The sequence below is a fragment of the Myiozetetes cayanensis genome, unplaced genomic scaffold (genome assembly GCF_022539395.1).
Source record: "Myiozetetes cayanensis isolate MyiCay16 unplaced genomic scaffold, myiCay2020 scf9, whole genome shotgun sequence".
Taxonomy (NCBI): domain Eukaryota; kingdom Metazoa; phylum Chordata; class Aves; order Passeriformes; family Tyrannidae; genus Myiozetetes; species Myiozetetes cayanensis.
This window is the reverse complement of record NW_026088185.1, coordinates 37,441,731-37,468,844: the sequence shown is the minus strand read 5'-3', so window position 1 is coordinate 37,468,844 and position 27,114 is coordinate 37,441,731. Positions and strand designations below refer to the sequence as shown.

The window sequence follows — 27,114 nt, the reverse complement described above, 5'->3', positions numbered from 1 at the left end:
GCACTTAATGCATTTTGATATCCCTGGAAAAATGTGAGATCCCGAACCAGCAAAACGCCTCAGGTCAGAACTTTGAGGGCACCCTTTGAAAATGCTCATTCCTTTGAAAGAAAATATCCTTTTCCTGGGATAATCTGGGTGTATCAGCCAATGACAGCCCATTAATTTTCCACGTTTCACCTGGAGAAATGTTTCCAGTGGTTTTATTCTGTGGGAGGAAGAAGAGGCAGCTGCACGTGGGCACCCCTGTAACCCAATTCCTGTTGGATCTGGAAGACATGTCCTGCTGCTTCCATGAAGATCTGCTCTCCTACCACTCCTTGGGTGGGAATACAGCGGGCTTTGTGAGCTAAATCCAAGTACTGGGACACAGCGGGCAGGAATCCCCTGCCTCGTTCCTGGTGTTTGATCCCATGCTGGACATCCCAGGCCGAGAGCATCCCAGGATCTGGGCACCTGTGCAAGTCCATCACCCTGCTGCAGCCCCAAAGGATCTTCTGGGAGAATCCCATGTCCCAGAGGAAAACCTCCCTTCTGACTCCAGTCAGCCCTGATAGCTGCAGAGTGACGTGTCCCTTTCCGAAGAGACAGGTGGATTCCTTGATGATTTTCCAACCAAACGACACCTTTGATTGGATTTTCCTCGCCCAAATCCTTGTGGCGTGGCGTGCTCTCCACTTCCCACCTCATGGTGTCCAGGGGGACCTTCTCCTCCACCAGACCCAGGTGCCAACACGTGGCCCGTGAGTGTCCCGGCCCAGTTTCTGTCTGCAGCTTTTGGAGGCCTTTCATGCCAAAGTCACTTTGTGCTTCCACGTTCACCAGTGGAATTTTTGTGCTGGGAGTTGTTGGGGTGTTCATTCCTCGGGGGATCTCTTAGCAATCAGAACTGGCTGTCCCCTTAGGAGATGTTTCGTGACCTGGCGGGTTTTTTCCCCTCCTCTCTTTTATTCACCTCGGAGTGATAAAAATTCCTGGGCACTCCCTTGGGGCTTTAATGGCCAGCTGAGGTTAATGGCCTGAGATTACTGAACACATTAAATCTTCCAAGTGCCTGGGAGCAGGTGTGGCTCCTGTTCCCTTGGAGTCCAAGGGATTCCACCTCGCTCTCAGTGCCAGGGGTTGGGCTGAGCGCAGGTCCCTCCTCGGGTGCTCCTTGGGCTCTTTGCCTGCTCTCACACCTCTGGTTCAAGGGAAGGTTAACACCAGTCACCTCCTCTGGGAGTGACATCCCAGGGGATTGGGTGCTGCTGCTGCTCCAGCACGGAGGACTAGCAGGAATTTCTCCCCCTGGACTCCTGAAGTCATTCCATGGGAGCTCTCGACGGGAGGTCACTGCCCAGCCAAGGATAAGGTCCTTATTTACCGAGGGAAGAGATGTCATGGAACAAAATGAAGGTGGAATAACTCCTACAAAACTGCTCCATCCGTCCTGACTCCTGGCCTGTTCCAGCCTGGAATGGGGGATCCGGGGATGAGCTGCCTGACTGGATGGAGAAGTATAAAAAAAAGGAGACAAAAGACAGAAATACAGCTGTCCCCCTTTGTATCAGCCTTTTTGCAATTCCTCCCTTTTCCTGTGAGCCAAAGCAGGAATTGCCAGTGCCACACTGAGCCCCAAACACCAGCACCAGGGAGAGCAGCCTGAGCAGCAGAGGCTCCTTTATTCTTAGCCACGTTCAGTAGTCAGGAGGGAGACGATATTTGCTGTCAGACGGATTTCAGAGCCCAAAAGCACATTAAAAATAAAAGAATGAAGAAAGCCAAGCCTTGCTGAGCAGAGCACACCCATCTGTGGGACTGCAGAGCCGGGCCCTCCTCCGGGGATTTTTATAATAACTTGCTTCTCTCGGTAAATGCTGAATTAATTTATGTAGGCTGATTTTGTCTGCTGGTAAATGGGTGAAGAGGAGCCTGCACACGGCCTGTCCCTCCTTCAGGGGCTCATGGAATGGTTTGGGATGGAAGGGGCCTCAAAGCTCATCCAGTTCCACCCCCTGCCGTTGGTGATGGTTAAATGAGGGGTTACCACTTACAAGCAGGAGAAACAGGAGGGTGATGAATTACAAGCCGGTGTAATTTATGCAGGAGCAGCGTGGGGGAAATCTCAGCCCACTCCTGTTCCACATAAATTATGGATGTACCGCCTTGAAAATAGCTCCAGAGGGTGTTGGGATTTTTTTTTGGCTAATGAATCATGCCCTGAATTCCTACAGTACCTACATTGACTCAAATGTCTCCTTTTTGCCCCACCTTTATTTTTGGATCCTCAGTAAACTTTTGCTGAACTTGCAGTTCCGGGGGTTTCTTTAATTTCCTCCCAACAGACCCTGTTCTTTGGAGACCCTGTTTGGAAAAGGGGCTCCTGAATTTACACCTTCTCCCAGAGCCTTCCCATGGGAGAGTTCCCATCTTGTGCCCTGGACGTCACTGGAGAGATCCCTTGGCTGGTTTTTAAGGATCTGTGGGATTAAATGTGTGCTTAGGAAGGTGCAGCCTGCTCTGGTGTTCCTCAACCCATGGATATGGAATCTTTGGAGCTGCAAAGGTCATGGGTGACACAAACCCTTTGGAACCGGGTGCGGAAATAAAGGAGCTGGAAACAATTCCCGAAGGAAGCAAAGGATGACGCTGCCCACCGTGGATCTGGGGGTGTAATCTGAAGAGAGAATATTGATTTGGCTCCGAGTTAGTGACGTTTGGGGGTGGAATGCCCTGTGTATCCCTTGGAGTTATCCCTGGGGAATAACGGGGGAGCAGCCGGGCTGAGATGCGAGCCCCGTCAGCAGTGAGAACATCGCCCAGCAGGGAGCGGCTCGGGAAGGTGGAAAGTGGTGGGTTTGGAACACGAGGAGATGGAACAGCTTTGGACCTAAAAGGAGCTGCTCCAAGGATACGGAACGCGTCGGGAAGAACAAGGCGACGTGTGATTCTCATGCTGATGAGGGTGTGGGAGGAGCAGCGGAGGCACCTCGGGAGGGGGTGGGATGAGCCCCGGGAGGGAGCAGGGAGAGGGAAAAAGGGCTCAGTGCTGAGGGAGGGGGTGGCACTCCTGGAAAACCACGTGGATTTTGCCACGGATGCGGGAAAAGGGCGTTGGAGATGCTGGAGAGACACCCTGGGAATATTTCATTGTCATATGGCAGCAGCCTGCCTGGGATATATTTAGCTGATCCCACGTGTGGCTTTTGTGAGGATTCTTGTGCGTTTTTCCCTCCCCCCTTGTTTTATGTCACTTTATAAAGCACAATTATTTATATTCCGGTAGAAGGTGTCCCTGCCCATGACACAGGAACGGGACGATCTTTAAGGTCCCTTCCAGCCCCAGCCAGGCTGGGATTGTGTGAGTCACTTCCCCACGGAGCACAGTGAAATGTCACAGCCCTGGAGATGGGGCCGTGGCCACGTGTGAGTGCTCGGCCTTCATTTCCAGCGCTGATTCCGGGGGTTTGGGCCACTTCAGCTAAATCTGCCTTGGAGGTGGCACTTTCAAGCCATGCTTTCTTTTTTTTTTTTCATTTTTTCCCCCATTCAGTGCTATTTTTAGCCCACTTCCTGGGCACCGTGTATTTTAGTGCAGTGCCCACACAAAGCACACCGTGCAGATGGTTTCTGACTCTCCAGTGTCCCCTTTTCAGTGCCACTCATTAGTTCTGTTCCCTCCACGCAGCTCCTTGGCAGGGGGTAAAATAAAACCCTTTTGTGCCTCAAAAGCACTTTTTTTTTTTCGTCTTGCACCTAAAAAGCGACTTTTCAGGGGTTGGGTGAGCTTCAATTATTCCTGTGGAGACAAACGCTGTGCAAAGAGGAAAAAAAGAACAAACCAAATTTCAAAGCATTTGGGGGAATGTGTGAGCACCTGGAGGGAGGAGCCGTGCAGGGAGTGGCTGTGGGGGAGCAAGGAGCAGATGCCACCACTCCTGGAACAGCGGATCCCAAAGGATCCTCCTGGATCTGCCTCCCAGACTTGCTGCAGTGTCCGTGGTCGTGGCAGCTGGGACTTGGGTTGAGCTGAAGGAGGTTCAAGTGGGCTCAGAGGTGGTGCCTGCCCTGCCATGGCCATCAGGAAATTCCAGAATAGTTGGGGATAAAAGGGACCTAAAAGCCCATCCAGTCTCACCCCTGCCCTGGGCAGGGACACCTTCCACCAGCCCAGGCTGCTCCAACCTGGCCTTGGACACTTCCAGGGATCCAGGGGCAGCCACAGCTTCTCTGCCCAACCTGTGCCAGGGCCTGCCCACCCTCCCAGCCAGCAATTCCTTCCCAATCTCCCATCTCTCCCTGCCCTCTGGCAGTGGGAAGCCATTCCCTGTGTCCTGTCCCTCCATGCCTTGTCCCCAGTCCCTCTCCAGCTCTCCTGGAGCCCCTTCAGGCCCTGCAAGGGGCTCTCAGGTGTCCCTGGAGCCTTCTCTTCCCCGGTCCAGAAGCAGTGGACATAAATATCCTTGCTTTTCTCACAGGTATCCAGCATAATAATCTTCCAAAATGGGAGGTCTGGACAACAATAAATCCTGTGCCTTCCCTGAAATGGGGTCAGGGCCCCCTCCTGGGGGAGGCTCCTGGTTTGGATCATGGAATCAGCTGTTGCTGTGTGTGTGTTCCCCCCTCAGTCACTGGGATCTGACACAGGAGTTGGTGCAAACACCCGGGCTGGGATCTAAACCATCCAGTTTAGGCTTCAGAAATGCTTTTTACGGTGGCTGTTGCTGCTTTTTATCTCGTGTGGCCCCAGAAGTTGGACTGACTGCTGTGAACAGCACATTAACTCAGGGTGGGCTCAGCTTTGTGTTGATGCTCTCCTGCTTTTTTTGGTAGTTCTGCCACCCTCGTGCCTTCAGTCGAGGTATTTTTTAAGGACAGACACCACTGAATTTCCCGGGAATGAAATACCCAGGAAAGACAGGAACGGTGTTTATGAGACTTTCAGCCCTCTGAGCCATCCCATTAATTACATTTTAAAAGCCCCTTTGCAAAAATCCTTCCTTTTTTATCTCAGGCCAGACACCCGTGGCAAATCCAGGCCCACCTGGAGAGCCCGGGATCTGGGAGGTCACTGTGGATGTTGTTCCCGAGGGTCCCACTGCCCGGGGCTGGAGATGGAGGGTTCTGTGCTCTCATGTTCTTGTGCCTCAGGAGGATGAAGATGATGCAGATCCTCTCGGTTTACTACAAGCGTTTCATCTCTATCAAACACACGACTCCTATTTCTTTATAATCTCAGACAGAGTCACAGCAAGATGCTTTTCCAAGGCAATTCCGTGCAGGGAAGTGGATAAAAGGGTGAATTATTGCCCGCGGTGTCCGTGCGCGGGGAGGCGGCAGCAGGAGCTGTTTCTGGGCTGAAACTCTGCAGTTCTGGGCAAAGCCACAGGGTGGGGACGTCACCCAGGGCTCGCTGGAGCTCCCGAGCTCCGCAGCACTCCCGGCTCCGTGTCCTGCTCGGGCTTTGGACGGTCTGGAAATCTCGGCTCACAAATTCTCACTCTTCCCTGAAATGCAGGGTTTGAGAAGCGCAGAATCTTTTATATTTAGATTATGTTTTAGATATATGAAATAATTGTGTTAAATTTTAAAGTTACACTAAAATTTTGTATTTATAGAGTAGAAATCAATATATAATAGAAGTTATGTTATAGTCTTTGGTTTTAGGTATTTAAAGACCTTTAAATAAGGGAAGGTATTTCAATTAGATATTGAAGTAAAGAAAGATATTTAATTTTTTTTTTAAATCCGAGCTTGCCTGGCCATGGAAACCAGCAGAGGGAAAGGTCTCCTGAGGTTTTCTAGATAATGATTTTATGGATTTATAATTAAATAGACCAATCTGTGCCCCTGGTGCCCTGGGATAACCCACGGCCTGGAGCCTCTGGGTCCTGGGGTGGCTCCATTCAGTGTTCTATTGCTCCAACTGATCCCCTCAGTCACAGGTTATTTCCTTGGGAATTCCTGAGCCCTGGCAGGAAGTGTTTTCCAGCTGCACTTTTAGGGCTGTTTTTGGGGTTCCAGCACCCCCTGGCAGGGTGGGGTTGGGATTCCTTACCCTGGGCTGGCAGAACTGGGAACGCTGGTGCATCTCAGAGCCTTTGCTTTGTCTTCTTGGAGCCCTAAAAACCTTCAGTGATGTCAAATCTCTGCTTTCACCCCCCACACACCTTGTGGACCACGGGGAAAATCCTGGAGATGGCTCTGAGGATGGAATAGTTTGGAGTCAGGGACACAGCAACAAACCCTCCACACGGGGCTGGGCCTCCCAAACAACCCCAGTCGCTCCACTTGGTCACATTTGGGGGTTTTTGGGTTTGTTCCTCAAAGCAGGAGCCCTGGGAAAGCTGCAGCTCCTGGAATGAGCTGGAGGGGCAGGAAACCAGTGTTTATTTCTTGCCTTTGCCCAGGATCCTGCAGCAATTATGACGAAACCGATTTATTCCGGATTGTGCCGATCGCCATGGAAACCCACATCCCAAATCCCAGTGTGAGGACACTCAGCATGAGGAAACCAGGCTTTAGCCCTTATTAACTGATTCACACTGGAGATTTGGGGGAAGAAATCCCTAAAATGGAGGTGCTTCCCTCTTTAATTGCAGCCGTGCTTTAACACTCCTGGGAAAAGGCTCTGGCTCGGAGCATCTCTCCCAGGAAAACCAACCTTTTTGCTTTGCAGAGCTGAGCTACAGCTCTTTGACTCTTCCAACAGCAATTAGGTAGGGAGGACGAGTGGCTGTTCCAGGCAGAATTCCCAGGTTGGCAAGGCAGCCTATTTTTAGGGGCACAGCCACAAAGTTCTGCTCTGGGGCTGCAGATCAGAGCTCTGGACTCGGGGAGTTCGGGCTCTGTGACCCCACTGGGGTGGAACGGTCTCGTGTGGGTGTGATCTGTGAGGGGGTGACAACTCCAGGCATTTAGCAAGAGAATATTATCATGGAAAAGCCCTCTAAGATCCTGGAGTCCAACCAGCCCCCAGCACTGCCCAGGCCACCACTGACCCTGTCCCCAAGTGCCACATCCACAGGGCTTTGAAATCCCCCCAGAGGTGGGGACTCCAAACCTCCCTGGGCAGCTGTGCCAGTGCCTGGACCAGCCCTTTCCAGGAGAAATTCCTGCTGATGTCCCACCTGCCCCTCCCCTGGCACAGCTGAGGCCGTTCCCTCTCCTCCTGTCCCTGTGTCCTGGGAGCAGAGCCCGAACCCCCCCTCCTGTCAGGGATTGCAGAGCCAGAAGGTCCCTCCTGAGCCTCCTTTTCTCCAGGCTGAGCCCCCCCAGCTCCCTCAGCCCCTCCTGCTGCTCCAGCCCCTTCCCAGCTCCGGTCCCTTCCCTGGGCTCTCAGAAATAAAGCCAAGCTCAGCTGTTCCCCCTTTCCCCCTGTGTGTATCTGCTGTAAAAAGTGCTTTGTAGCTGGGGCAAAAAACCTGGTTTGCCCCAGCTGTGTTGGCCAGGAGGTTCTGAGTTAAAGCTGGGCTGGATTTCTTTGCCATGTTCCCCTTTCTCCAGGAACTGAAGTGTTCAGGAGAGTGTTTGGTGTCAGGGCCCTGGTGATGCAGCTGAAGGACTCTCACCCTGTGTGTTCTTTGCTCATCCCTGGTGTATAAATAGGAGCTTTCTGCTCTGAGTCATTCCCTGGAGGAGCTGCAGAGGGAGGTACCAGGCCATCCTGATAATGCCTCGCTGGCTTTGCCATAGAATCTTGGGATCACTAAGCTGGGAAAAGACCCCTAAGACAGTCAAGTCCAAATGTCCAATTTTTGATTAAGGTCATGAATCTGTACAGAGCTTAAAGCTCATCCAGTTCCAACCCCAACTCCTTCCACTATCCCAGGCTGCTCCAAGCCCTGTCCAACCTGGCCTTGGACACTTCTTGGGAGGAGGAGTCCACAAATTCTCTGAGAGTGCTCAGTGAGGCTGAAATGGAGTCATAAAAATACAATTTGTGTTTGAAAATGCACTTTTTCATCACGTACTTAGGGCTTGGTGCAGGACTGAAACTCAAGCTCAGGGGGCGTTTTCCCTCTGCCCAAAGCACTGATGTGGAACCTGCTCTGCCTGCACATCCCAATTCACCCAAAACACGGTGCTCCTCCTATGAAGAGACCCCTGAAACCCTTCCCTGCCCTTGGAACAGCTTGGCAGGGAAGGATCCAGAGCTGTTTTTCCCACGATACACTTGGTGTGGTGCCATTGCCTCGTTTCAGGAGGTTATTTTAAGTGGCTCGTGTTGCTTGGTAATGGCAGAAGCAAGTCAGTAATTTAGTGTTCTCACAAACACCACGGCTTTTCATCTGCTGGGTTCATTTTTGGGCAACTGGCCCCAATCCAGCCTGGATTTGGCCAAGGCAAAGAGCTTGCCTTGCTCACGTGTGTGTCCAGGGGCCTGCCAGGAATGCTGCAAATTGGAGTCCAGGCCTCTAGAGCTGCTAATTAATGCCCCCACGTTAATTGGCACTTGTTTCAGGTGCTGGACTTTGAGTTGAAACAGGAAGGTGACACCCTGCATGAGGTATTTCTGTGCCCCAAGTGGTCATGAGGGGCTTATTCCACTCACAAAAGGTATTTCTGGGGTTGTCTGGGCTGTGAATGGCCTGGGAGGGTGACCTGGCACCTGAGATGGCTTTGGGCTTGTTTGCCCAACAAGCTTTTCCTGGAAACTCCTTCTCAGATTCTTAAAAGCGATGGTTAATCTGCACTGTGGAGGTTGGAAAGACAGAAAGGAATTTTGGGAGCTGTTGGCTGCCCGTGCTCAGCAGGGAGAGGAGGAACTGCCTGCAGACAGGAGGAGTATTCCCATTGCCCCTCCATACCTGCCCAGTGGAGATAAAGCCATATAAAGGCCTGTTTTAAATTAAAGATATTTGGTATTTTAGGCCTTAGAAGTCTTTTATTTGTACTTTTTCCTCATGCAAAGCTGCTCTGCTGAGCTTGGCTTGAACTCCCTGGCTGTTAGAGGGTGTTAACACTTCTTGGAGCACCATTCCCTGCTCTGGCAGCAAAGTTGTTTTCAGGAGCAGCCCTGGAGGGGTTTGTGGAGATCCAGGTGTGTTGGAACAGCAAGGCAGGAATCCCAGGGGCATCTCACAGCAGGAAAATGCTGGTTCAACCTTCTTTCATCGTGTGTTTGTGGCTTTTGTGCTCAGAGCCGTGTGGAGCTTCAGCCTTTGTGTTGATCAGCCCTGTGGGTCCTTCCCCACCTTCCCTGGGGGCAGGATTGGTGCTTTTCCTTTATTTTTCCTGCTGGACCCGCCCCACTTCATTTTCTTGGAGCACAGCTCGTTCCAGGGCATCCAATTCCAGTTACTCTGCAAGTGTTCAGTGATTCCTGCTTTGTGGGGGGGGTTTGGGATGGGACCTGCAGCCTCCCCCTTCCCTCTGCCCCTGTTACCTCTGCAGAGCCCTCCTTCAGCAGCTGCACTTCCAAGGAGAATTGGAATATTAAAGTCAAAATGTGGCTTTTTCCCCTCCATGTCCAGCCAATTCTACTTTAATCAAGGTCAGCAGAAGTGGCTTCAGAGTGTCCCAGCACCAGCTGGCTTTGGAAAACCATCCCAAAGCCACAGCTTTCCAGGAGCCAGATCTCTGCCTGCGCAAGCCCTGCTGGCTTTTAAGGAAAGCTCCTGGTACATCCACTCCACCTGCACATCCATTTCTATTTTTAGTCTATTGAGTAGAATTTTTAGGAGTCTTTCTTGCTATTTTTCTCCTGCTGAACCGAGAGGTGGCAGCAATATTCCCTGCTAAGGCCTGTGTGTGGTTTCCACTCCTGTGGTGTTGGATGGCAGCAATGAGGGGTTCAGGTCCTTTCACCTTGAGGCTGAACTGGAATAAACCCCCTTTTCCATTGCTGGAAATGGTACTGATGAAGTGTCAGGGTTGGGGTTCCTGTGGCTGCCCAGGGCTCGGTGCTGCACCGAGGAATAAACACCACGATCTCTTACTCTGCCCATCACAGCAGCTGTTTTTGGAGGCTGAAATGCAGTGGGAAACACGTATAGAATGACATGTCAACCTTAGGTCTCTTCCTAAACCTGCTCCTGCCACGGGATTAAGGCTGAAAGCAGAGATTTAACTATTTCCCCCTCAAATTCTGCTACAACAATGGCAATATTCAAATTAATATCCAGTCTTTTTTAAGGATGTCTGTCCAAGTCCATTGTTGATTTGAACAGAGTGTGGATAAATTTGGATAAATTTGGATAAATTTCTCCTACTCTAAATTTTGAGTTTTCTCAAGTTTTAATTCCCTGCTCCCTCATCTGGACGTGGAATTAAACTCTGAGAACATGAGGTTCTGATCTGCATCTCTCTGGCTCCTCATGATTATGGGCAGGGAGGGCAGAGCTGCCATTAGTTATTATTCTCCACACTTCCAATTAGAATATTCTGTTTTTCTGCTTGCAACTCTCTCCAACTGAGCTGCTTGAGCTGAATTTTTCCATTAATGATTTTAATGCCTGCTCCAGACGTGATGGACACTTTTTTTTTTTGGGGGGGGGGAAGGACCATGGAAAATATCAGACCCTAAATATTGATCCCTCTGCATTTTGTTCCTGCTTTTTTGTTTCCTGTCTCATAGGCAGTTTTAGATGTAGGACAGAACTCTCCTCTCAGCAGTCTATTTAGGGTTGGGTTTGTTTTTTTTAAGGAGTCTCTGTAAGGATGTTGTCAAAGGCTGGAATAAACTAATCATTCTGTTCTTTTTTAATGCCTGACTGCAGGGTTTGGGAGATTAGGGAAAATATGTGTCTGGGACTGCATGGAAGAGTCAGAGGGAAAATATTACTGGTTTTAAGTGTTCAGAGCATTAGAAATTACCTGATTTAATCCAGGAGCAGCCTGGAGTATGGAATGGGGGTGGAATGAGATGGGCTTTAAGGTCCTTCCAACCCAAACAGAGTGGGATTCTGGGATTCTCTGAACTCCATGAATTACATCCCAACACCACCTGCACTGGGGTGTCCTGTCCCACTGGGGATTTCAGAGTTTACTGGGGAGCTCCCACATCTCTGCCTAAAAAAGCTGGGGCACAGAATCCCTTCCCTGCTGTTCCAGAAGCTCCTCAGGGGTCGAAGCCCTTTTCCCCACGGGGTTTGTTGGACCTGCAGCAGGAAATGTGGGCTCTGCTGCTGCAGGGTGTGGCAGTGATGGTATTTTCAGTCAGAGGTGTAAGAGGTGTCTCCCAGCACTGCTCCTGGGTGGGGAGAACATCCCAAACTTTCCTCAGGTACGTGAGGAAGGGTCTCCCAGAGACTTCACAGGCTCAACTTCCTTAAATCCTCAGAGCTAAACCCATGAACCTTTGCTCTTCTCCCGAGGAATTCTCCCCAAATCTTCCAAGAAACCAGGTTCCATAGGTGCTTCCTCCATCCATTGATCTGCTTTTTCTGGATCAGTTTCTCCTCTTGGATGGGTGTCCTGGAAATCTGCTGAGCTGAACTGAGGGCTTTCCTGCAGTCCCCTGCCATGGAATTCCGAGGGCTGTGCTGCAGTGGGTGATAATTGGATTAGACAGCAGAAGGAACTGCAATAAAATCAACCTAATCAAGCTTAAAATCAAGCTTACAATCCCTGTAAAATCCCATGGAGAAGCAGCAAACTAGAGATAAGTCTGAGCTGTGTTTGCCTGAGTTTATTTATTTATTTCTTCCTTTAACCTCCTGAGAAGAACAACAAATCCTTCTCAGCACTGGGGCTTCAAAGCTCTTTGTCTGACTCCTTTCAGACACCCTTTGTCTGAGTCTCTTACCATAAATACAGAATAAAAGTTGTAGTTTTGCTGGTTCAGCTGAAGAAAAAGAATCTCCACGAGATCTTGTGTTTTGCAGCAGCTGGAATTTCGTTTTAACTCCCAGAGTTGTCTTTGTCCAGCTCCAACTGCTCACTCAAAACTTGATTTTCTCTAAAGAGCTGTTACTTGATACCCATAATTTATCAAAAATATATTTCAAGCAACCTTTTTATGAGTGTTTACTGACAAAAAATGCAAATATTTTGGATGCATTGGGGAAATTTGCACTGACCAGGAGCGTTCTGGGCTGTGCCTTTCATGAGGCTGGAAAATCCTTCTGCTTTTTGCTGGCTGGATGGGATGTACCTGATACTCCCAGGACACTTCCAGTGCTCCTTCCCTGTTACAGATTCCCTGCAGCTTTGCTGTCCTCAGCCCCAGGAGGGGGATTGTTGCCCCTGGGGGTGTGTTTCAGTCCTGCTGGGGCTTTCCCACTCCTTGGGTAAAGCAGCTTCCCATAAACTCTGTCATCGGCTCTGGGCGATGGTTTCCCATCATCCCAACAACTGCAGCCCGAAATGATGCACAGGAACACTCAGCATCAGCACTTCTGGCAGCTCAGGAGATTGATTAACATCCAGAAGGAAAGCAGAAGAGCTTAAAATAAGAAATCCAACGAGCCCTTAATCCTTTGGCCCGCGTGGTTCTTGGCGTGGAAGATCAAGATGTGTCTTCTCTAAAAGCAGGACCAGCCCAGCTCCCTTCCCAGCCAACAAACAGGGCACAGTGCCAGCCAGAAATCCACTCTGGCTTCTCAGGGTGGCACCTGCAGTGGGATTTTGGAGCTCCCCAGCAGCCTGGTGGGCACTGGGAGCTGGGTGCCCAGTGGGGGAATATCCCCGGCACTGCAGCTGTGGGTCCTTCACCCCAAGCTCCACGTCTTTCCGGGGGATCCCCGTGTCCACACAGGGCTGCAGCTCCGGGCTGTGCCTCAGAACATCCTGCAGGTAATTTGGGCTTGGCTTTGCTCAGTCCTGTGCACCGGTGGAGCCACAGCTGGAGTTGGCTGGAGCTGCTCAAACCTCACCCGCCCCAGGAGCTGCAGATCATCTGCCCTTCCCTACCAGGAACCCTCTGCAAGGCCGTGCTCGTGGTTCCAGTTCCCTGCAGCTCAGCTCCTTCCAAACCCCCAGGGAAGAGGCCTGTCACAAGCAGTTAAATATAGAGGGTACCTACAAATGTAGCCCAGTTACCTCTCGTTGTAGGTGCTCTAAACCACGAGGAAGTGACACTGAAATCTTCACACCCCCTTTAATTATAGCAGCCTTTATGTAACAGAGGCAGAGAACTGTGCTTTAGAATAGGTGGCACCTCACTTCCTCCAGAGCTGCCAAATCAGGCCCTACCAGGCTAATTTATTACTTGAAATTCAGGGAATTAAAGCACAGCACCCAGCAGTCTGTTGGAATAAAAGCTTTTAATCCACAGAACCTTCCACACCAGGACATGTCCCAAAGAGCAGGATCCTTCCACACCAGGACATGTCCCAAAGAGCAGGATCCTTCCTTCACAGAAGCCCTTTCTTTTGGAGCAGAGATCCACCCTGACTTCTGGGGTTGCCTTGAGGGCTGTCCAGCACCACGAGTGCCATCCCGTTTTCTTTGCTGGTCAGGTGTTGGAAAACAGGGATCTCAGGAGGTTCTCCTGTCCCCACCTCCAGCCCAAGGCAGAGCTGCTGCCACTGAAGCAGATTCTCACCTGATCTGTGTTATAAAACAGAGGAGGAGGGAGAGAGGGACAGAAATGGCTCTGGAGAGAGAAGGGGGAAGGAATTACCGATTCCCAGGACATGCTGAGTTGGAAGGGACCCACAAGGATCATCGAGTCCAAGCCTTGGCCCTGCACAGGCCCATCCCCACGGGCCTGAGAGAAATTGGGCTGTGCCAAATGACTTAGGAGAGTGAGGGACTGGAGCCCTTCCAAGGATGGAAGCAGGTTGTGCCTGTGGTGGATTGCTGGGCAATGCTGACAGTCTTTTTCCCTTCTGTTAATGGAACAGGTCCTTGGGCTGCTCTGCTGACTGCAACAAGAGCAGCATTCCAGGGGGGACAGCAATTTGCTTCCCCAGGCCCCAGGATCCTGGCCAGGGAAGACAAAACCCCAAGTTTCTGTTCCACGTGAGCGATGCTGATGGAGAGGGTGGCTCTGGAGTCCTCTGGAAGGAGTGGAGTCCTATCCAAACGTGCCATTAACGTAACCACTGATGCGTTTTGTTCATGTGCCCTTGTGTCCTGGGGGAATTCTGCCTCGTTGCTCCCAAGGAATGTTCCAAACCCGGGATCATGACCCTGTGTGAGAGCAGGGGGAGGCCCCACAGAGCCTCACTCGCTCCAGGGTCCACATCCCCCTCCATCCTTCTCTCCCCCAGAAACCAGGCATTACACCTGCAGTGCTGCTGCTGCCCTGGGAGCTCCTGCTGGTGAGATCCCAGGTGGAAGTGGGATCTGTTGGAGCACAGAGGAGACAGAACTTGCTGACTTACATTGCTGTTGGCGCAGTGCGGTGCTGGGGCGTTCCCTGACTTGGCAATCTGGTGCCATTTATTCCAAGAGCACTTTGCTGTGTTTATGCAAATAGTTCATTGCTACATGTCCTGAAAGAACCCTACAAGTGCTGTCATTTGATTGAGGAATCATCAGATCAGGCTTGAAATAAAATTTTCCCCTGGTTCTGTATTCGTGCCCTGGGAAACACAAAAAAAACCCCAAACCCCAAACCAGTATTCCCACATTGGGGGAGCTCAGAAAGGGTTTAATAATTGATAGTTTGGGATAGATGGATGCACATCTCAAGGAGGTTTCCTTTGTACTGGAGGAAAGCTTGGTTCTAGTAAAGAAAAAGAAGGATATGAACATTTCTAGTGGCGTTTTCTGGAATCAGATGCCGTTTGTTGTGGTGACCCAGGGTACTGGGGGGAGTGGCTGGGCTGCCTTTCCAGGGAGGCAGCTGAGTTTACAGAATATTCTGGGCTGGAAGGGACCCACAGGGATCAGCGAGTCCAACCCTTATGGGAATGGCCCCTCCAGGGATCAGAGGAAGCCAAGGATTTGGGAGGACTGGAGATGCCCAGAGTATTCTGAATTCCAAGCCTTTTTTCCACCTCCAACCTCCCAGGGTGCAATAAAACCCTTCTCTGAGGTCAGAAGGGAATGGCTGTTGTATCCCCAGTGGTCATTCAGAGTCTTGGAGGACTCTTTCCAGGTGGAAGAAGCAGCTCTAGGTGGTTCTGTCTCAAGGTCTGTGCTTGCAGGATCATTTTCTGTAATCTAAGATTAAAGGGGTTTTTTGGACATGTTGGGTAGGTCCTACAGAAACCTACAGATATCCCATAGAAACTGGATTGTTTTTGTGGCCTTTGCTACAAAATCTGTGCCCTTGGGAACACGTGGAGTTGTTGCAACACACCATGGCCCAATCCTAGGAAAAGCAGAGACTGGACTGCTTGGAAGTGTCTATTTACCAGGCTTTGTCCATTCACATCATAAATGAGCGAGACAGAAAAAAAAATGTATCACGCAGCAACTGAAACCACTCAAGAAATTAAATTTTTTTCAAGGGTTAGACCTTGCAAAGCCTCAGTGCAGCTGATTTCATGTTTCTTGGATAAACCACCTCATTAAAAATGGCCTTTGATTCGGAGTTCCTCCATTTACAGGGGTTTGCATTCGGGCTGGGAAAAAAAATATTAGAAATACAGGAACTCTGGTTTGTTTTGTTTGTTTGTTTGGGGTTTTTGGCTCTGTTTTTAATTTCCTCCAGCTCAGACCACGCAAACAGGTCTGTTGTGTTCACACACAGGGCCTGGTGGGTTTGGGTGCTCGTCCCTTCAGTGTCAGCCAAGAGCAGAGCAGAGCTGACAGGAACCAGAGCCTTTCCACGTGGCCTGAGGCGGTGGAATTCCCTGTTTGATAACATCACATCATCCAGATTCTCTTCAGGAGACAGGCCAGGGGTGATCTGGAGCTCTCCCAACCTTCACTTAAGGTGTGACCCTCATCTTTTGTCGTAGTGGGGTTTTTTTTGGTTCCTTTGAGCCTCTCCTCGGAGAGCTCAGCTCCAAAAGACGGAGTTTTTCAGTCTTTTCCTGTTGTACCCTTTCCATTTTGTGCTGAGCCATTCTAGGAGTTGAAATCAAAGAGATTTGACTTTCTGGAATCCCACAGAGATGACCCCCCATAAATGCAGAGTAAAGTCCCTGTGCCTTACAGATCTCCGTGGAACAGGGCTGGCTTGTCACTGAAATAAATTCAGAGCTGTTATTTTCCTTGCCCTGTTTATCCATCTTCTCCTCTTCAAAATCCATCCCCCTGTTCCTCCAGGATATTTATTGTAATTATATTACTTGTCAGACAACTTACAAGGGCTGGATGTCTCCCTCTGTCACCTCAGTGTGTTACCCTCTCTTGGGTAAATTAATTTATAATATTCCAAACAGCCTTTCATTCCAAATTCCTCTATGTACAGGGATTTGTAGTTAAGATTTTAGACACGTGGCTGAGGAAAACACTTGGAAATACAGGTGTTCTTGCCACTTTTTTGGTCTCTGTTGATAATTTTCTCCACCTCAGACCATGGAAATGGGTGCTCAGTGTGTGAGTTTGGGCTGGCTCAGGTCTGCTGTGCCAGTTCAGGGGTGTCCCACGTCCCCTCCCTCGTGCTGGGAACAGGGTGTTGTCCCAGTGGGGCAGGATTTGAGGATGCTGGGAGGGATTCAGACCCCCCAACCCCAACTGAGCAGCCCCATCGCCGTATTTGAGGCACTCAGGTTAAATCCTGGAAGTGGGTTGTGCAATTTTCCCTCATATTTAGATCTTTCCCAAGTACAATCCCAATTTAATGAGCTGTGTGTATTTTTATAGCATCTTTTAGGAGCCTTTCAAGTCGAGTCATTAAATATGTATTTTTAATAACCTCCGTGTCTTAAAAGCACAATGTGAAATGCAAGGACTGGAAATCAAATAGTGATTCCCCTGACTTCTGAATTAAATTATTTCATTACAAATCCATGTGAAGTTCAGACACTTTTTGTTCTTGTGATTTCAAAGCATTTTATTATTTTTTTTAAATTTGGAGTTGACAAATGATTCTGATCGTTGATTCTGTAAATCTGTAACGTCCCAGAGCTCCGGGGTGGGGAGGGAACCTGCTTTGTAGCACAGGACGTAAAAATTAACTCTTGTGTAGGGAGTTTAATGACCAATTTAAAGACCATCTTAGGGCTGAGATCCTCCTCCAGAAGAAGTATTAAATTGGGAATAATATTTAACATAACTTTGGGGAGCCTTTGATGAAATTTGTAAGAAATTGTGAATATGCTAAGAATGACACCTTTGGCTTTACTTCAGATGGGTTTTTTTACTCTTCCCAAAGGATTACTGGGAACTTTGCAGACCTAAATGAAGCTTTTGGAAGGAAAGGCAGATAAAGCAAATGGAAAAGGCAAATAGGGAGCGTTTGTGAACACAGTGATGTTGGATCAGATTGCACTGAAGATGAGATTTAAAGTAACTGTTTTAATAAGGATAGGAAGTAAATTAGTCCCACCGTTATTTTTTAATTATCTATTTACTTTTTATTCACGTAGTGTTACACCAGAAGCTCCAGTCTTAAAGCTCCAGCAGGAACCAATTTAGAGATTTTTGTCTCTTAATGGAGTTGTAAATAAGGTTCAAACTTCTGTTCTTTTAATTCTTGGTGTTCAGGGTTTGGTTTGCTTGTTTTCAGCCACTGTGTGTGTGTGTGTTCTTTTAATTCCTAGTGTTCAATCTTAGTGTCTTAGTGTTTAATTCTGGTTTCCAGACACGGGGGGGTGGTTCTCCTCAGAAACGAACTGCTCGTTCTCCGGGATCTCGAAGACGTGAGGCTGGATTTTGTTGTAAACAGCTCACAGAACAACAGAGTGTTTAAGGTTGGAAGGGGCCTCTGGAGATCGTTTAGTCCAACCAGGGCCACAGGACGCGTCCAGGTGGGGTGGGGATGTCTCTGGATAAGGAGACTCCACACCCTCCCCGGGCAGCTGTTCCAGGGCTCTGCCACCCTCCAGGGAAAGCAGGAATTCCTGGTGTTGAGGTTGTCTTTAATTTACGGGCACTGCCCCCCGTCCTGTCGCTGGGCACCGCCACATCCTGGCACCGTCCTGTCGGCACCACGCGCCTCTCCGGTACTTATGTGCGTTAACGAGACCCCCTCCGTCGTCTCTAGACTAAGCAGATTATAAATCAGTCTATTTTACTGTAAACCAGATATATTTCGCTGCAAACAAACCCCCACCCGCCGCCGTCGCTCTCGCCGCGCTCCCCGAGGGCCGGGGCTGCCCCCCCGCCATGCCCGCCCTGAGGCGCCGGGAGGCGGCGCCCGCGGGCAGCGCCGCTCGCGCCCCGTGCGTCTCAGCCAATGGCGCGGGGGCAGCGGCGCGGCCCAGCCAATGGCGTAGCGGCGGCTGCGCGGCCCAGCCAATGGGGGGCGGCGGCGCGGCGGGCGGGAAGGCGCGGGGCGGGGGAGCCCGGCGGGAGGCGGCGCCGCCGCAGCGCTGTGAGGGCAGCGCCGTGAGGGCAGCCCGGCCCCGCCGCCTCGCCGCGCTCCGCAGCCGCGCTCCCCCGGCCCCTCCGGCCCCGCTCCGCCCGCCGCGCTCCTCCATGTACGACAACTTGTACCTGCATGGGTTTGAGGACTCGGAGGCGGTGAGTGCCGGGGCGGGGGGGCGCGCAGGGACCCCCGCGGGCTGGGTGCGTGTGGCGGGGCTGAGGCGCTGTGGGGTGACACCGCGCTGCCCCACACGCACCGGGACAGGCTGGCGTGGTTCCCCGGGGAGCGATCCCCCCTCCCCGGGCGGGTCTGTGGCAGCGCAGCCCCCCGGGGCCGTGTGAGACGCCCCGAACGGGATCGTTCCCCGCGGGTGTCCAGGTGGGTGTCCGTGTCCCGCCGGGATCACCGCGGCCGTGGACACGCCGGGCCATATTAAACAGGCATCTGTTACATAAGGCGTCCTGGCCGGCTCGTAAAACACACGGATAACAACAAAAAATAGCGGGTACGTCAGTGCAGACGCACGGGAGGGGATGATGTGGTGTCCCCAGGAGAGCCGGCGGGTCCCGTAGCCCTTTGGATGGGGATTTTTTCCCTGCCTGTGTCGGTGCCGGTGCCGGTGTGGAAGTGCTGCCCCTCTACGTGTTGCCTCACGTACCAGCAACTTGGTTTAGCATCGCTTTATTTCAGGGGGAGAGGAGCGACAGCACTGAAATGAACGCAGTGCACCATGTTGAGAGGAAAACCTGTGCCTCTGAATCCCTCCCAGCTGTGTGCCTGGAATATTTCAGAGCTGTGTTTTTTAGCATTCCGGAATGGTTTGGGTTGGAAGGGACCTTAAAGCCCGTCTCGTTCCGTGGGCAGGGACACCTTCCACCAGCCCAGGCTGCTCCCTGCCCTGTCCAGCCTGGCCTTGGACACTCCCAGGGATCCAGGGGAAATTTTTCGGGTCAGTTGAGGAATTCCTGCTCTTTTGACGTGTTGTGTTAATCTGTGGTTTGTGTTTTGTCTGCTGCTGCTCCCAAGCTGCCATGCCAAGTGCATCTGAGTGTGTCGGTTCCTTTAGAGATGTGTTTTGGGATCCAACTGGATGTTTCTGTAAACCAGGCAAAGCGTGAATCGCTGGGAGCTGTTCGCCATCCTGAATGTGTCTGGTGCTGGTATAATGTCTTTTCAACAGAGCATAAATATGTTCTTAAGGAGACAACTTAAAAGTGCGGTGGCAGGGCTAAGAAAAAGGAGTTGCTGGATAGGGGTTGGTGTGGAAACGTGTCACCTGTGACAGTTCTTTAGAGAACACTCATACACGTGTGGTGGGATTTAAAGGTGCTTCTGAGGGGCTCAATTCCATGTATTCCCAGAATGCCAGGGGATTGGAAGGGACCTCTGGAGATCATCCAGTCCAACCCCCGCCAAGGCAGCGTCACCTGGAGCAGGAGACACAGGGATGTGTCCAGGTGGGGTTGGGATGTCTCCAGAGAGGGAGACTCCACACCCTCCCTGGCAGCTGTTCCAGGGCTCTGCCACCCTCAAGGAATGAAGTTCATCTTCAGGGTGAGGTGGAATTACTGTGTTTTAGTTTAATTTTAATTAAAGCCCCCCTGAGCTCTGCCAAGAGCATTATTTTGGAAAAGCAGTTTTAATGGCAGCAGAGACTTAACCTGTACACAAACATCTGCGTTAGGATTTGTGCTGGTGGGATCATGGAATAGGGGAGAGGAAGCAGGTCTTTGGCTGTCCAGTTGGAAGGATTGGGATGGAGGAGTCATTTCCAGGTTCCTTAATATTCTCTTCAGTAGTTCATGATAATGCTGTTTACAGCTTTTGTAATTTTACTCATTAATTGAGAATCTTTTAGGATAAACCTATTTTCCACAATCATGGCAACGTGTGTGAAAATTTCATTCTCATAACCACAAAAAAAAAAAAAAGGCACCCAAACCCTAAAAGCAATGTGGATCTCATACCGCGTGGGAAAACCAGAGGCCACAAACCCCACAGGCTGGGGCACAAAGCAGTTCAAATTCCCGGAGCGTTCGTTTGCTTTGTGCTCCGGGAGCACTTAAACCGCTGTCCCTTGCTGTTTTAGCTCCCGATCCGAGGACTGGGAATGCCTGCTGGGACAATCTCCCGGCAGACAGGTAGGGATGGCTCACGCGAGGGTGACTTTCCAGCCGCGGCGGAGCCACCGCGCCGGAATTAATTCGGTGCCAAACAAACGAGGGGAGAATCGCGCTGCCCTGCGGGCACGAGCAGAGAACGGGGAGCGTGCGGAGATGAAAGGAAAGGCCTCGCTATTGTTGTGCTGTCGGACCTGGAAGGCTTTATCGCGGCTGGAGCAGCCCGAGCTCCGATCCCGGGCGTGCTCTTTGCTCCCCTGGAGCAGCCCTGATGGAGAGGGCTCTGCTGATTGCGGTGCTTCCAGCCCGGAGTAAACCTCGGCCACAGGAGTCAGTAGTGCAGGAGCTCTGCCCGAAGTGGGCATTTGCCCTCCCAAAACGCAGACTGGCTGCTCAGGGAACACCAGCAGAAGCGTGCAGGTGGAATTTTCCTGGTGAAAGCAGCAGCATTTTTGACGTTCAACACCCCCCCCCCCGTTTTTTGCCAGTGAACAGATCTGTCAGTGATTTCTGTCCTAGCAGCTGTTGTTACAGCGTGTTTGGGTGTGTGCATGTGTACAAACCGTGCAAAAATACAATTTTTATTGCCTACCCATAAAGCAGTGAGTGTGTGCGTGGCATCACAGGCCATTACCAGCTGGGATGATTAATGTGAAGTAGATGATGCACTAGTTACTGTGAGGCTTTTTGGAGGAAGAAAATTGCACTGTTGAAGCTGAGAAAAGCTGCCAGTGACTGGAGGCAAAAAGTAGTTCCCGTCTTTAGGAGAAGGGATTTGGGAGCAAACAACTTCTGCAGGCACAAGTGCCCTTGTCAGGAGCACAGGAAGGCAGGAACTGTGTGACCACAGGGAGAAACATCTTCCCAGGGAAGATTTTTTTGCCTATTTGTTACCCTGCCCTGGGATTTTGGGGGCATTTTTAGTGCTCTGAGTAGTTCTAACAGGGCCACCACCCTTTAGGGAATTAAAGCTGCTTTGCTCTGCAGGGAAGTGTTTCACGTTCTCCATAAGGAGAGAGCAGGACACAAAGCCCTATTAGCACAGGGGTTGCAGACAGTGAGGCCCACTGGGAAAGCAAATAATGCAATATTTTGTTTTATTCTCACAGCTGTGAACTCAGTGTTTTGTGTGTGAGGCTGGGAGGGATCTCAGTGCTGCTCCAAAGGCCACTCCAGAGTTTCCCAGTGCTCTGGTTTCAGGAAAGGCTCCACTTTTGTCAGAACCAAACTTCAGTGACACCTTCCCATAAGAAATCACATTTTTTTCCTGTGACATTCCATTGCCATTAAAGCAGCATTTCATTAAAAAATCACCTCCAGGAGCTGGCAACAAGCAGAGTCCTTCCCAGCCCCTGGAAACGATGGGAATGACACCTGCCTGGGGTCAGTGTGTTTTACATACACACAGAACAGGCCCTTTTAGGTTGTTTTTATCCCCTCAGAGCCAGAGCTGAGCACGCAGAACATCCTCCCTCAGCTCCCAGGGGGGAGTTCAGGGCCTGTCAGCACGGCAGGGGCTTTACTGGGCACTTGGAGGGTTATCTGGGAGGGGCTTTACTGGGCACTTGGAGGGTTATCTGGCGGGTGGGAACAGCTGCCTGTGCACAGGGAAGTTCAGCTGGGTTCTGTGAGCAGCAGGGAGGGCTGGGCTGGGCTCAGGCAGGGCAGGGAGGGTGCTGTGCAGTGTCAGTGCCCTGGCAGAGCTGGTGACAGCTCCTCGTGCCTGCCTGCTTGGGAATGCCAGGGCTGCCTCTTCCCCCTCCTGCCTCTTCCTCCTCGGCTCCAGGGCATCTCAGGTGGAATTGCATTTGTGCCCTCACCTTCCCCCTGTGTTTTTGTTCATATTTAGATTCCCCCTGACTGGGTTTCCATGTGGTCTCTGATCCCTGAAGCACGTGGGAAGGTGGCTTTGCTTGCCCTGTGTGTCCCTGTTGTAGTAATTTTTTTAGTAACTGCTTTTACCTGTTTGCTTGTTGTCTCTCTTCCCCGTGCCATCTTCCTTTCCAGGCTCCTTTCAGCTGCTTGACCTGCCTCTCACCCTGCCTGCCTTCCCTCAGGCAATTCCCATCCCTGCATCCCCAGCCTGGCTCCTGCTGCTCCTTCCCATCCACAGGGAAGCAGGGCTTGTGTTTCCTGCTGTGTCAGCCAGGAGGGTGTCCTGCAGTCAGAGCTGCTGTGCCAGTTCACACTGGCACCAGAGTTAGGTGAACACTCCTGGTGGGGTTCATGCCCACTAAAGTATTTTAGAGTCTGAACGTGCTGTGGTGTTGGATTTCTGTCTGGTGCCTCTCTGATGGCTAAAGGAGAAGCAAAGGTGGGCTTTGCTTGCCCTCTCCATCTTCTCAGTTGTTGTAGGTTGAGTAAGAAGCATCTTCCATCTCGTGCCTCTAGTCAAATCAAACCTGGGATGTCTGTGGGGTTAGGAGGCTCTCAGTGGTTTTTGGGTGCATCAGGTCCCTGCTGAGGTTTTCAAGCTGAAGATGGAAGGTTGACAGTCGAGATTTGAAGGATATCTCATGTGGCTTGATGGATTTGGCAGGCAGGGACACCTTCCACCAGCCCAGGTTGTCCCAAATCCTGTCCAACCTGGCCTTGGACACTCCCAGGGATCCAGGGGCAGCCACAGCTTCTCTGGACAACCTGTGCCAGGGCCTGTCCACCCTCCCAGCCAGGAATTGGAGGTGTAAAGCTGGGAGAACAGTGTCTGCAGTGCTGCTGGTTTGTTGGAGACACCCAGCTTGTCCTGCAGGATACCTGTTCTTTGTTTCTCCATTTCAGTGAGTTCAGTTTTCTAAGGTTTAATCCAAAAAGGGTGAGGAATGTCAGCACCTGGTCATGCAGGACCTAACCACTTATCTCCTTGCTGTTTGTTTGGGGAGGATTTCCAGTGTCAGATGGGTGCTGAAGTCTGCCTTGACTGGGAAAATAATCAATATTGTTTGATACAAGGAGTTTATCCTCTGCCTGCTGTGAATCCTCCCGGAGGTGTGGCTGTTACAGAATGTGAGTGAGTGTGTGTTTGTGACAGCTTCAAAGCTGTTTTCATTGCCATTAGTCCTTAATAGGCTGCCTTGGCTAATGAATCATCAGCTGCCTGGCATTTGTCTTGTGCAGAAAGAGCTGCCTGACAGGTTGGACAGTTGGCTTCTTTGGGGTGTTTTTTACTTAGATTTTCCCACTAAAATTTCTCAAATCCTACTACTACACCATTAACTGCCCTTGCCATGTTTTGTGCTCATGTGAAAGTGGGTTTCTGTCTGACTCAGATCGTATTTGTTAACTGTAACATGATTTGATAGTCTAGCAGTCAAATAAAACTTTGAGTACGAATCATAAATCACTTTTATAAATGCCTGCTTGCTGTTTCCATAGAGGTGCTTTTTTTATACCAGAAATACACTGAAATGAAAAAAAAAAAAAAAGAGAGAGAAAAGCTTCAAGAGACAAACTGAGGAATAGGTGACTGTGTTTGCAATTCCAGCTGCAGGTCAGAGCTCACCTGGTGGGATGGTGTGTTCCTGGGAAGGACTGAGGTGTGGGATTCACTGTGGCTTTGGATCCCTCCTGGGGAATCCTGGCTGACCGTGGAGTGCAGCCAAAAGCTGCAGGTCTTGTCCCAGCTGTGCTGCCCCTGGACTGCCCAGAGCTCCAGCAAATGCTGCTGTGCCCGGGCTCAAGGGCACTGGAGGGGGGAATGTGGCCCGTGATGCCAAAGGAACACATCAGAGGGATAATAAATAACGAGGGGAGAGGCTTAACCTAGGATTTGGTGCTGTCATGGCTTGCCTCCCTATCTCCCTAAAACATGTCCTGCTTGGGAGCTCCTGAGCTGTTGGATGTTTTCCCTTTGAGCGTGCATTTACAGAGATAGTAAAGCCTGGGTTTAAAAATCAGCAAAAATGCAGATTACTTTACAAACAGGCCAAGGCTGACAACTGTTCATGGTCATTTGGAATCCGGTAATTAATTCCAAGATGTCACTTGGCTGGCTGAGTGCTCAGTTCCGTGGGGATCGCAGGTGGTGTCAAGATTTTCTTGCAAACTCTCCTTGTATTTTTCCACAGTGCTTTGTCACTAATTTTCATGCCAAAAAGGAACTGGTTTGAGTTCTCATTTTGCCGTGTCCCTCCCTCCTTTCCGTTCCCAACACACATTCCCGTTCAGGTGCTCGGTGTGGAGCACAGTTGGGAAGTGAACAGCCTGGCACAGGCTTTTCCAGGCGTTTTCCCCTCTTTCAGGAGGGGTTCCATGCCTGGTGGGCACATCTTGCTCCTCTCCACTCATGACACCTCTCAGGCCGTGGAGCTGTGCGTGCCGAGTGAATTCCCAGCTGCCAGTCTGTGTGGAACTGTTTGGGAGGGAGGCTTAGGAGGAATCAAAGCAGACCAAGGTTGGTCTAGAGCTCCTTGCTCCATCCAGGCTTCCTGGTTCATTCCTAGAGCACTGGCTTTTGTGTGACTGGGCATCCAAAGGGATTTCTCCTTTGGGAAAAGCACTCAAGGGAGCAGCTCTTGGAAAAGGAGGGGTGGGTGGGTTAGAGGAGAGAGCCAGGCACATGCAGCTGTGGGGGTTCAGTGTGTCCCTGTAACTCCAGGCTCCTCTTCCTCACTCCTGCCTCTTCCATTCCCTTCCTGAGGCTCTGTGGTACCTTGGCTGGTGTCCCCCAGAGTCCCTGGACAGCTGCAGGGTTTGTGGCTGTGGGTGCACCCGTGTGTGTGGACACAGATTTAGGAGATTGGGCTCAGGAGGGCCCCTCCAGCCTCAGCCCTTCCCTTGCTCCACGAGGACTTCCAGAGCAGAAAGGGAGGCACTGGGGGGTTCTGTGTCTTGTGCCCCCTATCTTTGTGTCCCCCACTGATCAGGCAAAGTGGATTTTGGAGTCAGAGAGTTCCCCAGACACCCAGAGCCAGCCGAGCTTTTCCAGCAGCAGGGAGAGCTGGAGGCAGCCAGTGCAGCCTGACTGTGCATCCCCAGAGCAGGGTGGGAATCTGCCTCTTCTGCTTCTCTCTAAGTGCAGGGTGGGAATCTGCCTCTTCTGCTTCCTCTAAGAGCAGGGTGGGAATCTGCCTCTTCTGCTTCTCTGTAAGAGCAGGGTGGGAATCTGCCTCTTCTGCTTCCTCTAAGAGCAGGGTGGGAATCTGCCTCTTCTGCTTCTCTCTAAGAGCAGGGTGGGAATCTGCCTCTTCTGCTTCTCTCTAACTGCAGGATGGGAATCTGCCTCTTCTGCTTCCTCTAAGAGCAGGATGGGAATCTGCCTCTTCTGCTTCTCTCTGAGTGCAGGGTGGGAATCTGCCTCTTCTGCTTCCTCTAAGAGCAGGGTGGGAATCTGCCTCTTCTGCTTCCTCTAAGAGCAGGACGGGAATCTGCCTCTTCTGCTTCTCTCTAAGTGCAGGATGGGAATCTGCCTCTTCTGCTTCTCTCTAAGTGCAGGGTGGGAATCTGCCTCTTCTGCTTCTCTCTGAGTGCAGGGTGGGAATCTGCCTCTTCTGCTTCTCTCTGAGTGCAGGGTGGGAATCTGCCTCTTCTGCTTCTCTCTGAGGCCTCATCAGGAAGGGTTTGAAGTGCCTTGAGGAAAGGACTGAAGGAGCAGTGGGGCTTCAGGCTCTGTTCTGCCCCTCAGGAGGGTTTGCATTTTCACAAGGACACAGAAAAGCAGGAAAACCCCAGGAGAGGGGGACAAGGGGCTGCTCTTGTGTTTTGTTTTGTTTTCCTAAACAGTCACACAGTACCAAGGCTGTCTAAGTTCCAGAAATGGAGCTATTTGGTTGTGCAGCTTCCCCAGCCTGGCAGTGCCTTGATTTATTGCAGCAACATGGGAGAAATCATGAGGAAAAAATACTCCCTCTCATCTTGCTGAGTCCTGAAGTGGTGAAGAGTGTGTTTGAATGAGCTGCTAACACTTCATATAAAACTTCACAAGCCTTTCTATTTTGAGAGAATTCTGCTTATACCCAATATATTTTCTCTGTGAGTCCTCCCAGGTTTTTTTTTTTTTCATGCTGGGACATTTCCCTGCAAATCAGCTCTGGTGCTGCTCAGCTCATCAGTGCTTTCTGCTCCCTGCCATGGGCTGGGTGTCCCTGGGACAATCACAGGGATTGCATTCTCAGAGGTGTCATGTTTCCTTGGGAAATGGGTTGCTGTAGAAGCTGTGCTGGGTGCTCTTGGGGTGTGTGAGGCTGGAGGGTTTGTTTTTTAGCAGCCATGTCCATTATGGCCAGAAAGAAGCCCTTTGCACCTCTTCCCTTCATGGGGTGAGCTACAGGGTGGCCAAGGCATCCTCCCCATTCCCTCTTCCTGCTCATCCTGGAAGCCTCTGGCCTATTAGTTCAAACTTTTCCACACCCTTATAATAAGAATAAAATCACGTTTCTGGTGGTTACCCCTTATGCTGCTGCTTTACAAAGCTCTCCTTTCCATGCAGGGGTTCCTGGCAGCATTGTTAAGCCCCATTCCTGCTGTGATGGGTGTATTCCCTGAAGAAGAGGTGTCCCTCTTGCCTGGGAAAATGATGTGTCCTGGCAAACCATCTGTGAATCTCTGCTCAGATAGAGGTCACAAGATACCCTGATAAAATTCCACGTTCCAAACAATCAGTGGTCCCCTCAGGTTGTGACAGAACGAGCCCCAGCATCACTCTAGGGCAGGGATGTCTCAATTATGGCCAATCCAGGGAAAATCCCGCCAAGGGAAAAC

At 50.9% G+C, this 27,114-nt stretch overlaps 1 protein-coding gene across 8 annotated transcripts in view; it reads left to right on the top strand.

The window, feature by feature from the left end:
• Positions 1-27,114, top strand: part of CACNB4 (calcium voltage-gated channel auxiliary subunit beta 4) — a 67,667-nt gene that overhangs the window by 8,336 nt on the left and 32,217 nt on the right. The window contains exon 1 of one of the 8 annotated variants that reach the window (XM_050339678.1): positions 18,308-18,453. The exons of the other annotated variants lie outside the window; for them this stretch is intronic. Within the exon in view, the coding sequence (XP_050195635.1) occupies positions 18,409-18,453 (45 nt within the window). The 5' untranslated portion in view covers positions 18,308-18,408. Of the gene's footprint in view, positions 1-18,307; positions 18,454-27,114 lie in introns of those variants that run through there. 8 annotated transcript variants of the gene reach the window in all.